The sequence below is a fragment of the Equus quagga genome, chromosome 20 (assembly GCF_021613505.1).
Source record: "Equus quagga isolate Etosha38 chromosome 20, UCLA_HA_Equagga_1.0, whole genome shotgun sequence".
Taxonomy (NCBI): Eukaryota; Metazoa; Chordata; class Mammalia; order Perissodactyla; family Equidae; genus Equus; species Equus quagga.
Genome location: NC_060286.1, coordinates 30,651,449 through 30,669,025, shown reverse-complemented (window position 1 = coordinate 30,669,025; position 17,577 = coordinate 30,651,449). Strand labels below are relative to the sequence as shown.

General features: G+C 38.5%; 1 protein-coding gene across 3 annotated transcripts in view; it reads right to left on the bottom strand.

Moving 5' to 3' along the window:
- Window positions 1-5,808: 5,808 nt before the first annotated feature.
- SPATA7 (spermatogenesis associated 7) overlaps window positions 5,809-17,577 on the bottom strand; it is a 32,213-nt gene continuing 20,444 nt past the window's right edge. For all 3 annotated transcript variants that reach the window (XM_046647671.1, XM_046647672.1, XM_046647673.1), the window contains 6 exons: window positions 15,011-15,489; window positions 13,560-13,611; window positions 11,748-11,869; window positions 9,763-9,840; window positions 6,970-7,027; window positions 5,809-6,525 (listed from right to left, as the gene is read on the bottom strand). In XM_046647671.1, coding sequence (XP_046503627.1) covers window positions 5,941-6,525; window positions 6,970-7,027; window positions 9,763-9,840; window positions 11,748-11,869; window positions 13,560-13,611; window positions 15,011-15,489 — 1,374 coding nt within the window. In that variant the 3' untranslated portion in view covers window positions 5,809-5,940. The remainder of the gene's footprint in view (window positions 6,526-6,969; window positions 7,028-9,762; window positions 9,841-11,747; window positions 11,870-13,559; window positions 13,612-15,010; window positions 15,490-17,577) is intronic.

Here is a 17,577-nt window from a genome sequence, read left to right as displayed (position 1 = left end):
ACAGCATGGCTTGCCAAGTGGTGCCGTGTCTGCACCCGGGATCTGAACCAGCGAACCCCGGGCCGCCGAAGCAGAACGTGCGAACTTAACCGCTGTACCACCGGGCCGGCCCCTCACAAACTTGAACACACAGTCAACCTTACTCAAAGACTGATTGGCATTGGGCCATTGGAATATATTTTTGCTTCTTACTGTATTCTCAAGTAATTTTTTACATTAAACTATAAAACACAGATTTTTATCATACAAATGTTAAATAAATATTTTCCTATGAAAACCCCTCCGTGTTTCACTCTATTGCGCTTACTAGAGGCAGTTGCAGTCGGCCTGTGGATGTGGGGAGCCGACAAAGGGCCTGGAGCTTCCGCGGGGAGGTCCTCGGAACCGATCCCCCCGCAGATACGAGGGACGGCTGTATTCTGAACTACAACAGTGCTGTTTAGTTCAGATGAAGAATTACACTAACAAACCAGAAATTTGTCGTATATTTGAGTTGTATAATCTGGTTAAAAACTGACGCAATCCAAACCCTACCCATTGTAAATTTAACAAAGCATAGTTTAAAAATAAACATCTAGAAAGCAAGTCTATTTATATAAAAATTCCAACAGAAGGTAATATGATTTAATAGGCCTAACAAACTTAGAACCAAAATTTAGAGAAAATTTATATAAATACTTTTTCTGAGAAAGTTGCTCTATAATTCAAGCAATGCACTGGGAATTCTGCCTTCATAAAATGGTAGTATAAATAGTTGCCTAGTATTACTTTCTAGTTTAAAAAGCAATTTTATGTGCTACCGTCTGATCAATAATGTAAAAATGTATAATTAGAAAAGCTTAATTCTTTTAAACTGTCATTGGTTTGTAAGTGTGTACATTTAATGGGCAAAGAAGTCTGAATGACTGAATGTAATATATGTGAAATGAATATATTACAGTCTATTTTTGCCATAAAAGTAAATATTGAAGCAAGATTTGTGTGTGAATATAATAGCGCAGTTAAAGCTATTTTGCCTCTTTTTTTCACTCTAGATCTTATTGCATTGGGGCATATCATTAGTCCTATTTCCCCATGGGGTTATTTTAAATTACTACACACTAGATTGCCAATCTGACATCACATATCTCTGCAGTAATCAATCACTGAAGAGCTAGAATGCATCTTGCAAAATAGCCAGCTTTAAGTACTCAGGACATTTGGGGAACAATGAATGCATTTGAAGAATATGTTTGTGTGCTTCCCAACAAAGTCAGCTCCCAGCAGGTCGGCGGGTTTCCTCACACTTCCGTCCTTGCAGTGGAACTTACTGTTAATTGTTGAAAGTCCACTTCATTTTTCAGTGGGGTTGTTTCTGGACCAGTAAGAGCAGTATGGGAAACTTGTTAGAAATGTAAATTCTTGAAGTGCATCCCAGATCTAAACATTCTGATTCAGAAGCTGTGGGGATGGGGCCCAGAAATCTGCCTTAACAAGTTCTCCAGGTGAATCTGATGTACGTTAAAGTGTGAGAAGCACTGCTTTAGTAATTAAAAAGCCGTAGACAGATGTTCGACATAGATCTCAACTTGAGATTTATAACATAGTCAAACTATAATTAATAGGCACTAAAGTTTATTTAGGCAATTTTTATTAGGTTAATGATATTTACAGTTACAGTAGGCTGAATAATGGGCCCACAAAGATGTCCATATCCTGATCCCCTTTAGTGGTGAATGTTATCTTACATGGCAACAGGGACTTTGAAGGTGTGATTAAAGTTCCTGAGATGGGGAGAGTGTCCTGGATTATCCAGGTGGGCCCAAAGTAATCACAAGAGTCTTTCTGAGAGAGCAGGAGGGCCACAGTGAGAGATTCGATGACAGAAGCAGAGGTGTGAGAGAGTTAAAGATGCTACACAGCTGGCCTTGAAGATGGAGGAAGGGGCCACAAGTGAAGGAATGCAGGCTGCCTCTAGAAGCTGGAGAAGGCAAGAGACAGTGTCCCTTACAGCTTCCAAGAAGAATGTAGCCTGGCAAAATCTTGATTTTAGGACTCTGACTTCCAGAACTGTAAGATAATAAATGTGGGGTTTTTTCAAGCCGCTAAGTTTGTGTAACTTGTTCCAGCAGCAGTAGAAACGGACAAGACAGTATATTCTTCCTCTCAGGAAAAAGTTGACAGTCAACTCACTTGTTTTAAGAACCTAGAATGAGGTGAGTATGGAAGTCTCATATCCAGGACTGCTGGGTGTTTTGTCTCAAAACTTGAATGTTGGTGAAAGTCAGAATTCCTGAGGCAACAAGGTTGAGTTTGGAGCAAAACTTTCCTAACCCTAATTCAAAGGTATCTTCTTCCTGGCCTTTGAACGACACATATGGACTTGTTCTTTTGGGATATGCCATTATTGGCTCCATCTGCTGCTTTTAGAAGATCTTGTTGGGTGGCATCTTTCATCACTGAAGTGTGAATCAATTTAGCAAACTGCTTTCCAGACTAGACCAGCATGTGAAGGATGAATTGGTGTTTCTACTTCTAGAGGTAAATTATTTTAATTGTAATTTCCAAAGACCCTAAGAATTAAGAGAAATGTTAGCAAATTTAAACTAAAATATTTTTGGATCATCCAGTCCAAACTCTTTTAAACCAAGGCCTGGGGTAAAGTAATTCACTGGTGACCACACACTGAATTAATCCACTTGGCAAATTGTCATCTTGCCCCATAAAAGCTGCTCTGATCTTTTCTGATTGGCTTCACTGGGAAAAAATGTGGGCTTTTTAAAGTAAACCCTCCCAGAAAGATGCTAATTTATATTTTGCGCCATTTAAAATGTGAGCAAATGAGAAAATTTTCATGTAACTTACCAATTTGCTACATTCTCCCTTCTATGTGGGGAATTTGCACTTTGAGTGTAAAGAGAAGAGGAAACGTCTGTCCTGTTTCCCCCATAACCTTGTCTGTAGCTAATCTCCCCTCCACCTCAAACACTCTCCCTCCATGAACAAATGCCTTCATGCTCGAGCAAACAGACCTGCTGATCCAAAGAGAAGTCAGTCCTTCCTCTTGAGAAACTGACAGTCTAGATGGGAGACAAACTGGGTATGTAAACAATATTATAATTCATATTGTAGATATGACAGAGCCCAGAGCCCAGAGCAGGTGGGACAAATGTTGGAGAAATCATCAAGTTTCACTGTTACCTTCAAATTGGGCTGTCACTGAATGCCCCAGAGGGCAGCAGAGGGGAAGGATATTTTGAGCAGACAGCAAGTGCGAAGGCACGGAGAGAAGGATCTCTGCGTGTTTAGGGAACAAACAATGAGATGTGACGGACACTTAGGATGCCTGGGAGAGGATGGTGACAGATGAGCTGGGAAGGAAAACATGACTTTATAACAAATGCAAAGGGGCCTGTGCTTTATTAGCAAGAGAACACTCTCAAAGGCAAGAGAGTGGCATAGTCTGTTTTAAAATGATAATAGCAGCCTGTATTTCATTTTCATATAACGTATTTAATTCTTACAGCCCTGTGATGAAGGCTCTGTAATTACCCCCATTTAACAAATGAGAAAGCACAAGGAAGCTCAGTCACCCAGCTTAAGGTCACAGCTCATAAGGATCAAACCCAGGCAGTCTGGCTTGAAAGGCTCATGCATCACGCCTCTGTGAATCAGAGCTGAGTATGGGCTGTGGGAGAAGAGAACGGGAGAGAGAGAAATTAAGATGCTGCTTGAAGAGTCTAAGCCAGTGTTTCCTGAACTTAGCATTCACTTCCTACTTTTCCACAACTTAGGCTGTATCCAAGAACCACTTTTAATATTTCTTTAAACTAACTCATTTTTTTTCTTTTGAGGAAGATTAGCCCTGAGCTAACATCTGCTGCCAATCCTCCTCTTTTTGCTGAGGGAGACTGGCCCTGAGCTAACATCCGTGCCCATCTTCCTCTACTTTATATGTGGGACGCCTGCCACGGCATGGCTTGCCAAGCGGTGCCATGTCCGCATCCGGGATCTGAACCTGCCAACCCCGGGCCACCGAAGTGGAATGTGTGCGCTTAACTGCTGCGCCACTGGGCCAGCCCCCTAACTCATCTTTTTAAACTTAAATTTTAAAGGGAAACCTGAGGACAATGACAACAAAACAACAGGCACAAAAGTTAGGATGGGTCATGGCCCCTAGACAAAAAGCTGCACCCAGAGTTAGAGGATAGAGAAGGCGGGAGATGTCAAAGCAGGGCAGGCAGAAGCAGGTGCGGGGCTGGCCACAAAGGATGGAGAAGCGACAGGAAGACGGTTACTGAGAATGCCTTTAGCAGGACGGTGGCTCCAGCAAAGGGAGGAAAACTGAGCTGCGGCAGTGAGTGAGGGGTTTGTGGATTTTGTGGAAGAGTGGGGCTGGGACTGACAAGAAACCCTGAGGGCAAAGAAGATGGAGTCCAAGAAGCAAATAGAGTGGTGAGGGGTGACTGATGGATACCCAGGCTGGGAGCCATGAAGACGGTTGAGGATATTTGAGGAGGTTTGAGGACTGCAGGAAGGGGACAGTTGGGGTGGCTTAGAGGGTTGGGGGAAGAGTGCCAGAGGTGAGAGCTGAAGGGCTGAGGAAGGGCGGCAGCAGGGTGACCGGGGACACAAGACATTGGGGAGAAGTGGGTGGGTGCTCAGCCCACCACAGTGTATCTTGCAGGTTGTCCCTGAGCCTGAATCCTGCACACAGGGGTGATGGTCAGCTTCCCAGAAGTGAGATGAACTTGTCATCCATATGCCACCAGAAATCAGCTCTAATCTCTCCAGGGCTAGCACCACCTTTCGGGAAACACTGGTGTGGGCAAAGGATGGTAACAACCTGAGTTAAAGAACAGGATACTTGGAGGCCATTGCTAAGTTTCTAGAAGAACGGTTGGGTGATCATTATTCTGTTTCATTTTTTTATCCTCCACAGTGCCTACGCATGACACTTTGTAAATAACAGGCACTCAAATATTCAATTACATTACTGTAAGTGGTTGAAAAGACCTAAGTGGAGATGAGTCTTCTGAGGCATATCTAACTAGTAAGGCTCCAGTTCATGAATTCAAGGGCGAGGGGAGAGTGTTAGACTGGGTCAACAGAATACTTTCCCTCACGAGAAAGGACAATTTTTCAGATGGCTGACAGACTGCCCTAGCTCACTGATATCTAGAAAGGCCTTGAGGCTTTAGATATTGCCGGAAAGTAAGGAAAAAGAAATTAAAGATACGGTAGAGAACGCTTAATGTTTCAAGATCCACACCAGATCATAAACCATTCCCCAGTGGCTACAAAAACCACTTACGTCTGGGTAAAATACATTTGCCTGAAAATCAACTTCGGAAATTGTTAGCCAACAGCCTAAGGTGACCCCAATGATTCTCACCTTCTGGCATTCACACCCCCGTATAATGTCTCTATCCCTTAACTGTGGGCAGAACCTGTGACTTGCTTCTAACCAAAGAATATGACGAAGGTGATGGAAAGTCATTCCTGTGACTGTTGTTATATGACTCCATCTTGCTAGCAAAGGGCCAAGTGACAGGGAATGGCGGGCAGCCTCTGGGAGCTGAGGGCAGCGTATGGCCAATGGCCAGCAAGAAACTGAAGCCCTCAGATCTACAGCTCCAAGGCAAGGAATTCTGCCAACAACCTGAAAAGAGTTTGGAAGCAGATTCTCTCCCCAGTTAAGCCTCCAGATGAGACCAAAGCTCTGACCGATACCTGGATTGTAGCCTTGTGAGAGCGGAGCAGAGAACTCAACAAGCTGTGCTTAGACTCTCGATGCACAGAAACTATGGGATAAATTATACATGTGTGTTGTTTAGAGCGAATTTTATGGTAATTTATTATACAGCATAGAAAATGAATACAGAAATCTTAATACATAAAAGGAAAAACAGGAAAAGGATTATTGAGTTAGTGACCATTTGGGATCTTTATTAATGAAGATCAAACATCCAAAGGGCAGTCCCCAATGCTCATTTCCATGATTTTAAGAGTTGGTTCTTCCACATCGTGATTATTGTCACCTTTGACACCGCGGAAGTGAAGAGGCTGGGAGAGTGCTGTGCTGAGAAGACATAACTCAGCTGAAGTCTCAGCCTTTTCAGTGTCATTATCAACTTCAATGACATTCACAGAGGTTTCTTGGTCTGTGAAGCTGCTTGAAATACTTGGATTTTTTTCATCCCAAATTGAAGGTCCAACATGTGTTTCATCATTCACCTGTCGAATTATAACCCCTTCTGAATACTTTGATTTATAGACGGGTAGGAAAAATTCACCAGGTGAAGACAGTATCTCGTTCTCATCCTTCGGTGCAGACAATAACATATCCAAGGCCTTTTGGTATTCTTGGCGTTCCTGTTGAATTATTGTATCTTGCTCATTTTTATATTCATTTTGTTCTGAATTCTTAGCCTTTTCAAAATCAAGTAAATTCAACGTATTAACATCGTCTAGCTTTACTGAGTTTTCCTTGGATGTGCAGCCTAAATCCACCTTCAGGACACGCAGCAGGTGGCGCATTTTTTCCTATGAAAAAGACAAGAATAATTACATTAATTAAGCTAGTCCAATTGTATTACTTTTGAATCAGCAGCATTAATACTTCTCCTTCCACACTCTGCTCCACCCCCCCAAAAGTGCAAGGAAAAAGGTGTTTGCTTTTAATGCATTCTTTGAGGGTATGGAAAAACTTCAAAATTCTTTCCAGGGGCCAGCCCCGTGGCTGAGTGGTTAAGTTTGCGTGCTCTGCTTTGGCGGCCCAGGGTTTCACCGGTTCGGATCCTGGGCGTGGACATGGCACCGCTCATCAAACCATGCTGAGGTGGCATCCCACATGCCACAACTAGAAGGACCCACAACTAAAAATACACAGCTATGTACCGGGGGGATTTGGGGAGAAAAAGGAAAAATAAAATCTTAAAAAAAATTCTATATTAGAATTTTCTAATGAAGTTCTAAAGAAAGACAAACCTCCTCCAAATGATGTTTATTTTGTTTTATATGTCGCTCAAACAGTCGTTCTAAAAACCTACGAACGATAAACAAAAATATTAATGTCTCAAAATCAGAAAATCAACAAAACATAAAACAACCATGCAATAACTAAACTACTTAAGGTTGGGAAATATTTTTCAGATTACTCTTTTCTCTCCAAAGCTAAACACTAACCCTTCCCTGTTTAAGTTCTCCACTGATGAAGCTAGTATGGCTTCTACTGTGTGCTCGTTTAAGTCATATAAGGGATGCCAATGTTTCTGGAAGATTGCATGCTACTTACATTTCTGTGAATAAAATATTCTAAATGAGGTCCAAAAATCGCCCCCACACATCCCAAAAAGCTTTCTCTTTCTTTTCTCACACACACACACACAAACACCAAAACCTCTCCCTCTTCTATTTCACATACACACCACCCCCAAAATCCTAACCTTGAAGAAAATGCTCTGATAAAGAGTTATTTTACAATGCTTCCCAAATTATACTTGAAAAAATTCCACTGATGGTAAATCCACATAACCTAAACGTTATCACTTATTAAGCACCTCTAAGTGCTAGACATTTGTGACAGACACATAATAATCATTATACCTCTAATCATGACCAATAATGGGAGAGAAAAGTATTTTCAAAAACAGTCTAAAGATGAAAAAGCAATGTCTCTAGAATGGTGATTTCCCTCCCTAAGGTCACAAGCGATTAAGAAAATTTAACCTAGATGTATCTTGCTCCGGAGAATTTATTCTCTCAACGACACCATGCTCGTCTCGCCATCACATGCACATATCAGTAAGTTTCTTGAAAAACAACTCATTTGTTACCATTTGTTATTATTAATGAAGTTATAAGCCAACTTTGGATTTAGTAGTTCTGAATTATTTGGCAATTTTTAAAAAGCCCAAGAAATCCATGTTCTACATTTTACAACTAGGGTTGATGTTTTGGACTATTTCACTCCTAGCCATTTTTCTATGCATAAATACTTCTTTACCAAAACTAGGATTAAACAATACATACTCTTTGGGTCCCCGTTTTGTTTTTTCTTACCAATTATATATTTTGAACATCTTTCTGATGCAATAAATTCACTCCTACAACATTAGTGTAAATCTCTGAACAGAACGGACTTTTGGAAATATTCTACAATCTATTCAACCAAACCTTTGCTATTCACCATGGAGGCCGGTTCCATTTTTTGCTGCTATTGTAAAAAATGCTGCAACAAACAGCCTTACAATCTAAGAGAAAAATTTAAGTTTTTTAGCATAAATACACGTTTTATGCAAACTTTTTTTCTTTTTTTGCTTTTAATCTTTGCTATATTTTTTGATTACAGTTGGAATCAATACTTTTGTTGTGTTAAAAAACATACAATTTACCATCTTAACCATTTTTAAGTGCAGGTCAGCAGTGTTAAGTATATTCACACTGTTGTGAAACGCAGCAAGGCAACGTGTTCATCTTGCAAGTCTGAAACTCTAAACCATTATGCAAACATTTTAAACCACCTTTTTAAAATGAAACAGGTAAATAGAATTACTGTGAAAAAACTTAGGGTCTTTCTGGTATATCTTTTTGTACCAATAAAGAAACTGCTTTAATTAAAAAGAAAAAGCTTCACATAGGAATAGAAATCACTCATTAGAAATGTCTGCACTGGACATTATGATGACAGGGAAAGCGAGTAGTGCACACGATGGGGGCCTATGATACGTAACAAAGTGGAGCTTAGTGCTTAACGAATTTTAGACAAATGTTCAACTTGATTCAGGACCCCACAGTTTCTGTAAGATATGAAATACCTTATCTGGTTGTGCAAACTTTCCATTTCACTTACAATATGCAAACCTAGCTTTTAATTTATCTTCACTTTACTAGTAACAGTGTGTACTAGAATGTAACAAAATATAACATTTTGGAATATAATGTAACAAAAAATGCTTGCTTCTGATTCTCATGACAATTCGAAAGAGTAAAATGAGATGATGGATCTTTGAAAATAAGCAAAAATTTACTAGTCTTATAACTAATAGTCTTCTCAATTGTTTTTTGTAGACTTCATGGGATTTTTACGTGGATTGATAGTGTTATGTGTGAATAAAGACAGTTTTACTTCTTTCTTTCAAATATGGATACCATTTATTTCTTTTTCCTTTTTTTTGTGATAGGCTTTTTTGCTTTTTTTAATTGAGGTATAACTAACATACATTATATTAGTCTCAGGTGTACTACATAATGATTAGATATTTGTACATATTGTGAAATAATCACCACCACAAATCTAGTTAACCTGTGTCACCATACATGGTTACAGAATTTCTTTTGCGTGTGATGAGAACTCTTAAGATCTACTCTCTCAGCAACTTTCAAATACACACTACACTATTATTAACTACAGTCACCATGCTGTACATTACATTCCCATGACTTGTATATTTTACAACTAGAAGTTGATTCCCTTCACCCATTTCACCCCCCCACCCCACCTCTGGCAACCACCAAGCTGTGTCTATATTTAACAGATATAAAAAGATTTAAATGAATAAAATCTGTGTTCTTTTCTAAAAACTCCCCCAAACTGTGAACTTGCTTTAAAATGAATTAAACATTCTTTACAATTTGCTATCAACTATAAGCATATGGTCCCCCAAGAAAGCAATATAATTTTTCATTTCCTAATATGTGGAAATACCTTTAAAAAATAAGACCAAATTAAGAGTATTTAATGTACTGTTCAACCACCATATACAATTTAAAATATCTAACCTGTTTGAAAATAAACCAAGTTTCAAAATTTCATCTGTTATATCTTCAATGAAACTCAGATACAATAGTTCTTCTTCACTGTGAAGGCAAAGTAATATAGAGCATAAAAATTATTGCTTGCTTAGTCTGAAAACTATAGGAAACAGGAGTGCCTACTTAGAAATATCTATCTCCACTATTACAAATGTACTTCTATCTCGCATTATTAAGGGGAAATTATAAAACAAACATATTGTCTACCTTCTCAAATTATGCAAGGATAAATATTACAATGAGAAAATATTCCCAAATAGAGTAAAATTTCACAGATGTCTGCAACATTCATCCAGCAGTAAAAAATAAGCAGGAATTAAACAAAACAAAAAACAGAGAGCAACCAAGGGCAAGAGGGCAGCCAAATGTGATCCACTGGGGGCACGTGTTCCCCAGGAGCATTTTAAGTGTCCTTTGGCTCCTGACCACGTCCAGCAGCAAAGGTCTGAGCCCCTCTGCATGGCACTTCTTAATTCTTTATTTCCACTAAGCAAAATGAAGAGGCCAAAAAGATCTTAGAGCGGATTTTTCTCCCAAAGGGAGGCTGCAGGGAATACTGACATCCTGCCCTGGAAAGAGAAAACTAAAATATTTGAACAAACAATGGTTGGCATATAGTAAGTGTTCAATAATCCTATATATTAGAAATAATATGCTTCAGAACTTCTAAAGCACTTTCCCACCACGACCTAATTTAATCTTCAGAACAAGCCTGTCAGGTGGACTGGGTAGCTATGGTTTTTCCCACTTAGCAATGAGTTCCCCAAGGGGAAGAAAGGCTAATAAGCACATTGCCAAGGTCATGTGTTAGTTAAGTAGCAAAGATAGATTTTTTAACTAATCTTCTAATTATAAATTCACAATCCTTTTTAAAACTGTACTATGGCACTTACCTGGTATAACCTACCAATTTGACTAAGGTTAACATCTCAATATAACCTGGAAACACATATTTCCCTATGGAAAAAATTTTTAAGCTGGTCATTATGATAAATTGTGTCAGGATTCAGTTATGTCGTTAGTTGATTCCCAGCTTTTTATTCAGGTATATTCAATTATAATATTTTACTTTACTTCTTTTAGATAGAAACTACTAGAAAAGATAATATTTCTTTCTTTAGGTCATTCTGTGTATTGGTTGTAGACTGGCTTATAAATCTTAAGTCACGAGTACTGAAGCATCATGAATTTCAAGACCGAGAGGTTCGCAATGAACCATGCAGCCTTGCCAGGTGAGAGCTCCCTGGGAAAGGCCTGAGGGAGGCGCAGGGCCCTGAGGGAGCGCGGGTGCCTGCCCTCTGGTCCACGATGTGCTGCCTCATCCTGCCCTCTTTTAAATCTCTGGTCCCGTTTTTCTCCCACCTCCTTCATCTCAGATCCAATCTCTGACACTGGAAATGCACTTGACAGCTGAAACCATCCAAGGCATTTTTTAGGTTCTATATTAACTGCTAACCTATTATTTTTATTTAGGTGCAGTATTCCATAATTACTAAACACAACGAGTAGTTTTTAAAAACAGCGCCTCTGCACGGCATGGATAGTTAAAGTATTCGCATATGGTGACTATTTAAAATCACAAAGGATGAACCCTCCAAGACTCAGGTTCTTCAGTACTATCTGTGCCAGGTAAACTGGTTAGCATCACTGCTAGAGGATTTGTCTTGGGGAAAATCCTTTTTTCATATGAATGCTGACGGCAAATAATAAGCCAGTGTCTCTTTTTCCTTCATTCATGAATTAGCAAAATGAATTCATTTAAACTTTGACAGAATACTCACTTTGTAAAATTTCCTTAGGAAAACTAATACTGCCACTGAATTGTAGAACACGAAAATAGAAGAGAGCACATGGAATTAAATAGTACTTATGTTGCAAATACTGTGTGTCTTCTATTTGGGAAAGCAGTTAGATAAAGACAGCTGACGTGATTTCTCCTGTGAGCTGTTTACCTTGAGGAAGAACACTGACGAGCACCATCTTTAACCTTGTCCCACGGGGAGCCAGGCACTTCTACAGGTAAAGGGCTTATTTTTCCTTGGGTACCAACTGTCATACAACTAGATGCCTGGAGCTGCAATGAGGAAAGTAAGTTTTTATTTTGCTTCAAAAATACACTATGAGAGCAGAAATAAAACAAAACAGCAAATTAAAAAAAAAGTCAAGATAAGAGATATTCAGTGATATCTCTGTAAAAAGTGACTTACAGTCTTAGGACAAGGAATGTCTTAGAATACATTTATCCATCCAATCAGGACCTTTTTCTTAAATTTACTTAAAGTAAGATAAAACAACTTCTGATTTCTTATATTTTAATGAGGGATATTTTAAATGACATTAAGAAACACCACCAATAAATATATAAGAGAAAATGAAGCAAATTTGCAAGTTTTAAGTAAATTTAAGAAAAAATATCCTATTATTCAGAAACTCAAACCGACCATCTGTTTCAAATGCCAACATAACAAACATGTAGAAGCAGTGGCAGCTCTGGCAGTATGAACAATAGTGACAAAAACAATGGCATAGAATCGTTACTATGGGCCACATAATGTACCAGGCATTTACTTGTATTATTAGAGTTAATCTGCACAATGCTCATTTATATAAAGTGCTTCACACTTTTAAAAGTGCTGTTAAAATGTGGGTCTGCTCATATAAGGCCCCTATTAGCTTCCTCAAGTAGACGGCTGGCGGTGCTGATGGTGGAACATGGGACAGACTACTTTCTTACAGGGTTATGGATAAACATTTGGAACACAATGCCATAAAAGTGGACTTATTCTGCTTTAGTTTATCTAGTTATCTACAGAGCTAACTCTCTTCTTAAATCTGAAGCTGGCTGTAGCCATCACTTATTGAGGCCTTGTCAGGCTAGGCACTTTAACTACATCATTTATTCCTTCCAATAATCCTGCACATTAAGTACAGGTTTTCTAGATGTGGAAATTCAGCTCTCAGAGGATAAGCGATTTGTCCTTGGGCGCTTAAGTGGCAGGGCCTTATGTCAAACAGTTATTAATGGCAGAGACAGAAACCTACATTCCTCTACCCATTTTCAGAAGGGAAGAGGGAAGTTGAGTGTGGATTAGATTTTATTCTTCTATCCCTGAATCTGTGTTTGATATTTTAATAGATAAAGCTTTATATAAACAATAAATTTAAATTACAACACAAGAGTATCATTAATACCCCTAAAATAAAAATAATCAGTTAATCTCAAAATCAGACTTAAAGCTGTAATATTTCAAAAGAAAGATTGCTAAGCATTCAAAATATAAACACTGTGAAAAAGAGCTTTATGGTCTAGAAAAAAGTAAAAGCAAACATGAGAATGATACCCATCTATTCTAATAAAATATATAATTTCAAATAATGTAAGCAGTGGCAATTCGTTAAAAAACATACAGGCATAAACACTAAAACAACTTTTCTGGCTCATTTAGTGATCCAAGTCTTCTTGGAAAGCAACATTTAAGGTATTTTATTCATCTACCCCCATCTATCCAGCCAGCCCACCTACCATCCAGAAAAGATGCTAAAAACAAATGATCTCCCAGATTGGTCAGGATCCTTCCGGCCATTCACAGAGAGCTACAACCACTTGTATACAGGGAGACCTTCTGTATACTGGCTATATCAATCATATGCAAGAAGTGTCACCAAGAGGTTATTCTTCACAGTCCAAACAGCTATACATATTCTATGAAGGTAAAGCAGCTGTAATTCCAATGTGGAACACAAAGAGATCTCATTTTCATTACCTCTGAATCTTTGAAGTTCTTAGTCTCGACTGTCTCAAAATCAGGTTTAAAGCTGTAATATTTTAAAAGAAATGATTGTTAAGCCTTCGAAATATAAATACTATGATACTGAGATCTATTGTCTAGGAAAAAATAAAAAACATAAGAGATGAAACTGACTTATTCTTATTAAATGCATAATTTCTAATTAGATAATCAGGAAATAGATATGGTTTGAATTATATTCTTCTTTTTCCTTTTTTTGAATAGCAGCTAGATTTCAGCTGGACAGAATGGGACTAGGGAAATGGAAATTACTATCTTCAAAAGCTATCATAAATATAATCAGAAAAGCGTATGGTAGACCTGTTTCATTTCTCTCTCACTTGACAAGTTCTAGCATAGATTCAGTCCTGAATTCTCTGATTCAATGTACACAGACTCATCTGATGTGACTCTACCTGTTCTCTATACCCAGAGAAAACAATACTAGTCTGAAAATGTTTTTTACTTTCTAAAATAACTAAAACCTAGTACCAGATAAATATTTGCTTATATAACACTAGGAAAAACAATCACAAACCAGCTAACACAATACTTTTACAAGATTTGTTTGTTTCTTCAACCATTTGGCAAACTTTTACTGAATATTCATTATGGGTTAGGCACCATTATACATGAAAACATTACTGAGGCAAATTATACTTAATTTCCAGAAATTATCTCAACTGTCTAAATTATTCCTGGGGAGCTATTGCTATACAAGACTGGGGTCAAATATTTGCAGGGAACGCAGCACAGGGGTAGTTAGATAAACAGTTTTTTCCCCCTCTATAACCCATTGTTTTGCCTTTTACTTTTCTAAGCAGCATTTTTCGGGTTTTTTGTGAGGAAGACTGGTCTCGAGCTACCATCTGCTGTTGATCTCCCTCTTTCCCTCCTCCTCCCACCAAAGCCCCAGTACACAGTCCTGTGTCCTAGCTGTAGGGCCTTCTAGGCCTCAGCATGGCCTGATGAGCGGTGGGATCGGATCCAGCAAACCCCGGGCCGCTGACGTGGAGCACGAACTTAACCACTCAGCCATGGGGCTGGCCCCCGTTTTGCCATTTTTAACGTGAATCAATAGACACATTTACACAAATGCTGTTTGATGACATATTTTAAAGATTCTCTGAGTATAATATTTAGAAACCTACACAAATTCTAGTACCATGTTTGAAACAATAAATCAAGGTAAGCAACATTTCATGTTTATACGCAGCTTGACAAGCTTAATAGCTATTTTTTCAACCATTACACTGAGGGTTCTAGTGATACATGCAAAATGAAAAGTCACATTAATCTCATTCTAACCAAAAGGGCACTACCAGACCTTAAGTCTGGCACATAAGGTAAATGATATAAAATAAAGAATATTATTTAATTTCTACAACATCCTGAAGAATTTACTATTGGCTGTTAAGGTGCCATACCTGCTTATTAATCCAGCCTGGGTTTCAGCTTGTATCCGTTGATCTGTTAAATCCTTTTTTCTTTTGGCTGGTGTGTAATATCGATACTGTGACAGGAAAGATTTCGCTTCTGTTTTTAAAGTGCGTGGAGTGAATGGCAAATGTCTGTTAGAAAAGAGTTCAGAATGTTTATCCAAAAGGTCCCCACTAGGTGCTTTTGAAATAACTAGCTCAAACCGGTAGGAATTTGGGACTGTGCTCCTGGGCCTTCTGCCATACACGGTTCCGGAGCATGGTTTCCTGGGCCCAGAGGTGGTGTAATCCATGCTGGACTGGGAGGAACTGGAGTTCTTCTCAGGACTGTTTGTGAGCACTTTACTGGATTTAGGTGCACTTAGGTGTAGTCTCTCTGAAGAAGTTACTCGTGACCTTGTAAAGGACGGAAATCCATTCACTTCTTTGAGTAACACACCATCCTCATCATGTGGTTCCCCTGAAGGCTAAGAACATTTGGTTTGATAGTCATCAGTTACATTTACAAATTCATGTAATTGGGGATCTCCAGATTATACAGTAAAAAATGGCTGCCTCAAAAAAATGAAATTAACTTCAATGTTCCTAACATGTTAGCACTGTGTATAAAGTTCTACTCAAGTTTTTGAATTATTAATATACAAAAATATAATTCTAAATTTAAGTAATAGCAATCATTTTCCTTTCTGAAATTAAAAAATGATTAATAACATGTATTTATATTTGGTGTCTTGAACTAGTGTTTTGAGATCTACTGGTAGATCTCAGTTTTATTTGAAAGTTTCCAAACCAATCGTGAGCACCAAACGCCTTCTCAAGCACTGCTGGTGGCAGCATCCTCCCTTTCCCGTCTTGTCATTATGTCAGACTTCAGTGCCACCAGCTCCTCTGTGACTTCAAGGCTTTGAAGAAAGGAAAAGGAACTTCTCACAATGTATGGAGCCCCGATTTAAATAACTGATATTTTAAATATAATTAAGAAATACTTATTCCATAAAAATTTCCTATGTTTCTCAACTTCTCCTCACGAATGGAGAAAGCTTTGAAAGGGAAGGCATTTTGTCAAAACTGCTCCATTTCTTTTTGGTTTAACTTTGGAAGAGCTATTTCTACAAGGCATCCATAAAGTCTAAAACCAGAGATAATGCTTCATTCTCTTACAGATTAGATGCCCAAGAAGCCTTGCCTATACTTTCTGGACACCTGTGTATCCTTTACGAAACTGAGGCACTTTTAGGTAGAGGGGAAGTTAACGGAAAGTACAGAAGATGAGATGAAAATGGCTAGGATTTCGGCACTTATATCTGCCCTACAAGCTCATGAGGAGAAAAACAAGAGGAAGATGAACAAGCTGAACAGGGGAAAGCTGGGCACTTCCTGTGTGCAAGGTACTGTTTTTGCCATTGGACAGAATAAAGAGGAATACTCACCGCTACTAATATGTATCAAGTGTTTACCATGTGCAAGGTACTGTTCTGATTCATTCACAGGGACAACTCACTTAATCCTCACATTGTGGTGGTACAGTTACTACCTCCACTTTATAGATGAAGCAGCTGAGGTGCAGGGCCTCAGAGATGTGAATCCAGGCTGAGCGTACGCTCTTCATTATTATATCATATTAACTATTTTAAAGACTCACTAGGGAATTATACAATTTTAGATTTTTTACAGCATCAGGAATCTTAAGTTGATCTTAACTCTTTTCCTGTAGAGAACAAGACAGCTAACCTCAGTACTGATTGATCTAAGCGAGGAAGCTGCAGATAACTTGACAGTGTGATTACAGCCTAAAATAGATCAAGTCACCTATTTCCTCTCCAAGTGCTTTCTAACTCTATCCCAAATACAAGGTAAAATTACTCAAAGTAAGTATTTTAACATTAAATTTTGAGTCACTAGGGTAGTTTGGTTAATGAGTTCAAGACAGTTTTAAAAAGTGCTCCCAAACTAAACTCACACTGCAGCTTATATACCAGAAGAGTTTGGCTCCTTGGAAGAAATTTCTAAGAACCATCTGAAAAATCCTATAGGGCCATTAAATAATAATCACAGGAATTATTTATACTTAGAAGAACAGCACAAACTGAGATCAGAGCAGGCAGAAAAGCGTAAGGCATCAGATTACCTGTAGGAAAATTCTTATAACAAAATGAAACACCAAAGAAAGTCTTTAAAGGCAGAAGTATACTCTCATCTGTCTGCAATGGGCTGGAAAAGTTGCTTTTGAACTGACTAAAGGCATGAAACTTTTCTGTATTTTTATGTCTCATAACCTCTACCTTATATTCTACTTGCTCCTTCCTTGGAAACCAGTAGAACACAGTATGAAATCAATTGTACCAATATGTTTTTTTGAGATTATTTTTTTCCTTTAGTTGTGAATATCAGAAAGCTGGATGAATAAAATTTTCACAGAAAATGTGTAACACACTGGTAAATTCACCAAAATGTGAATAGCAGATCACTGTAAAGTCTAAAATCAGAAAAGTGTTCATCAGTTGTACGTCAATGGAACAAAAAACTCGGGAACCTCTTAGCTATTGCTTCTTGTT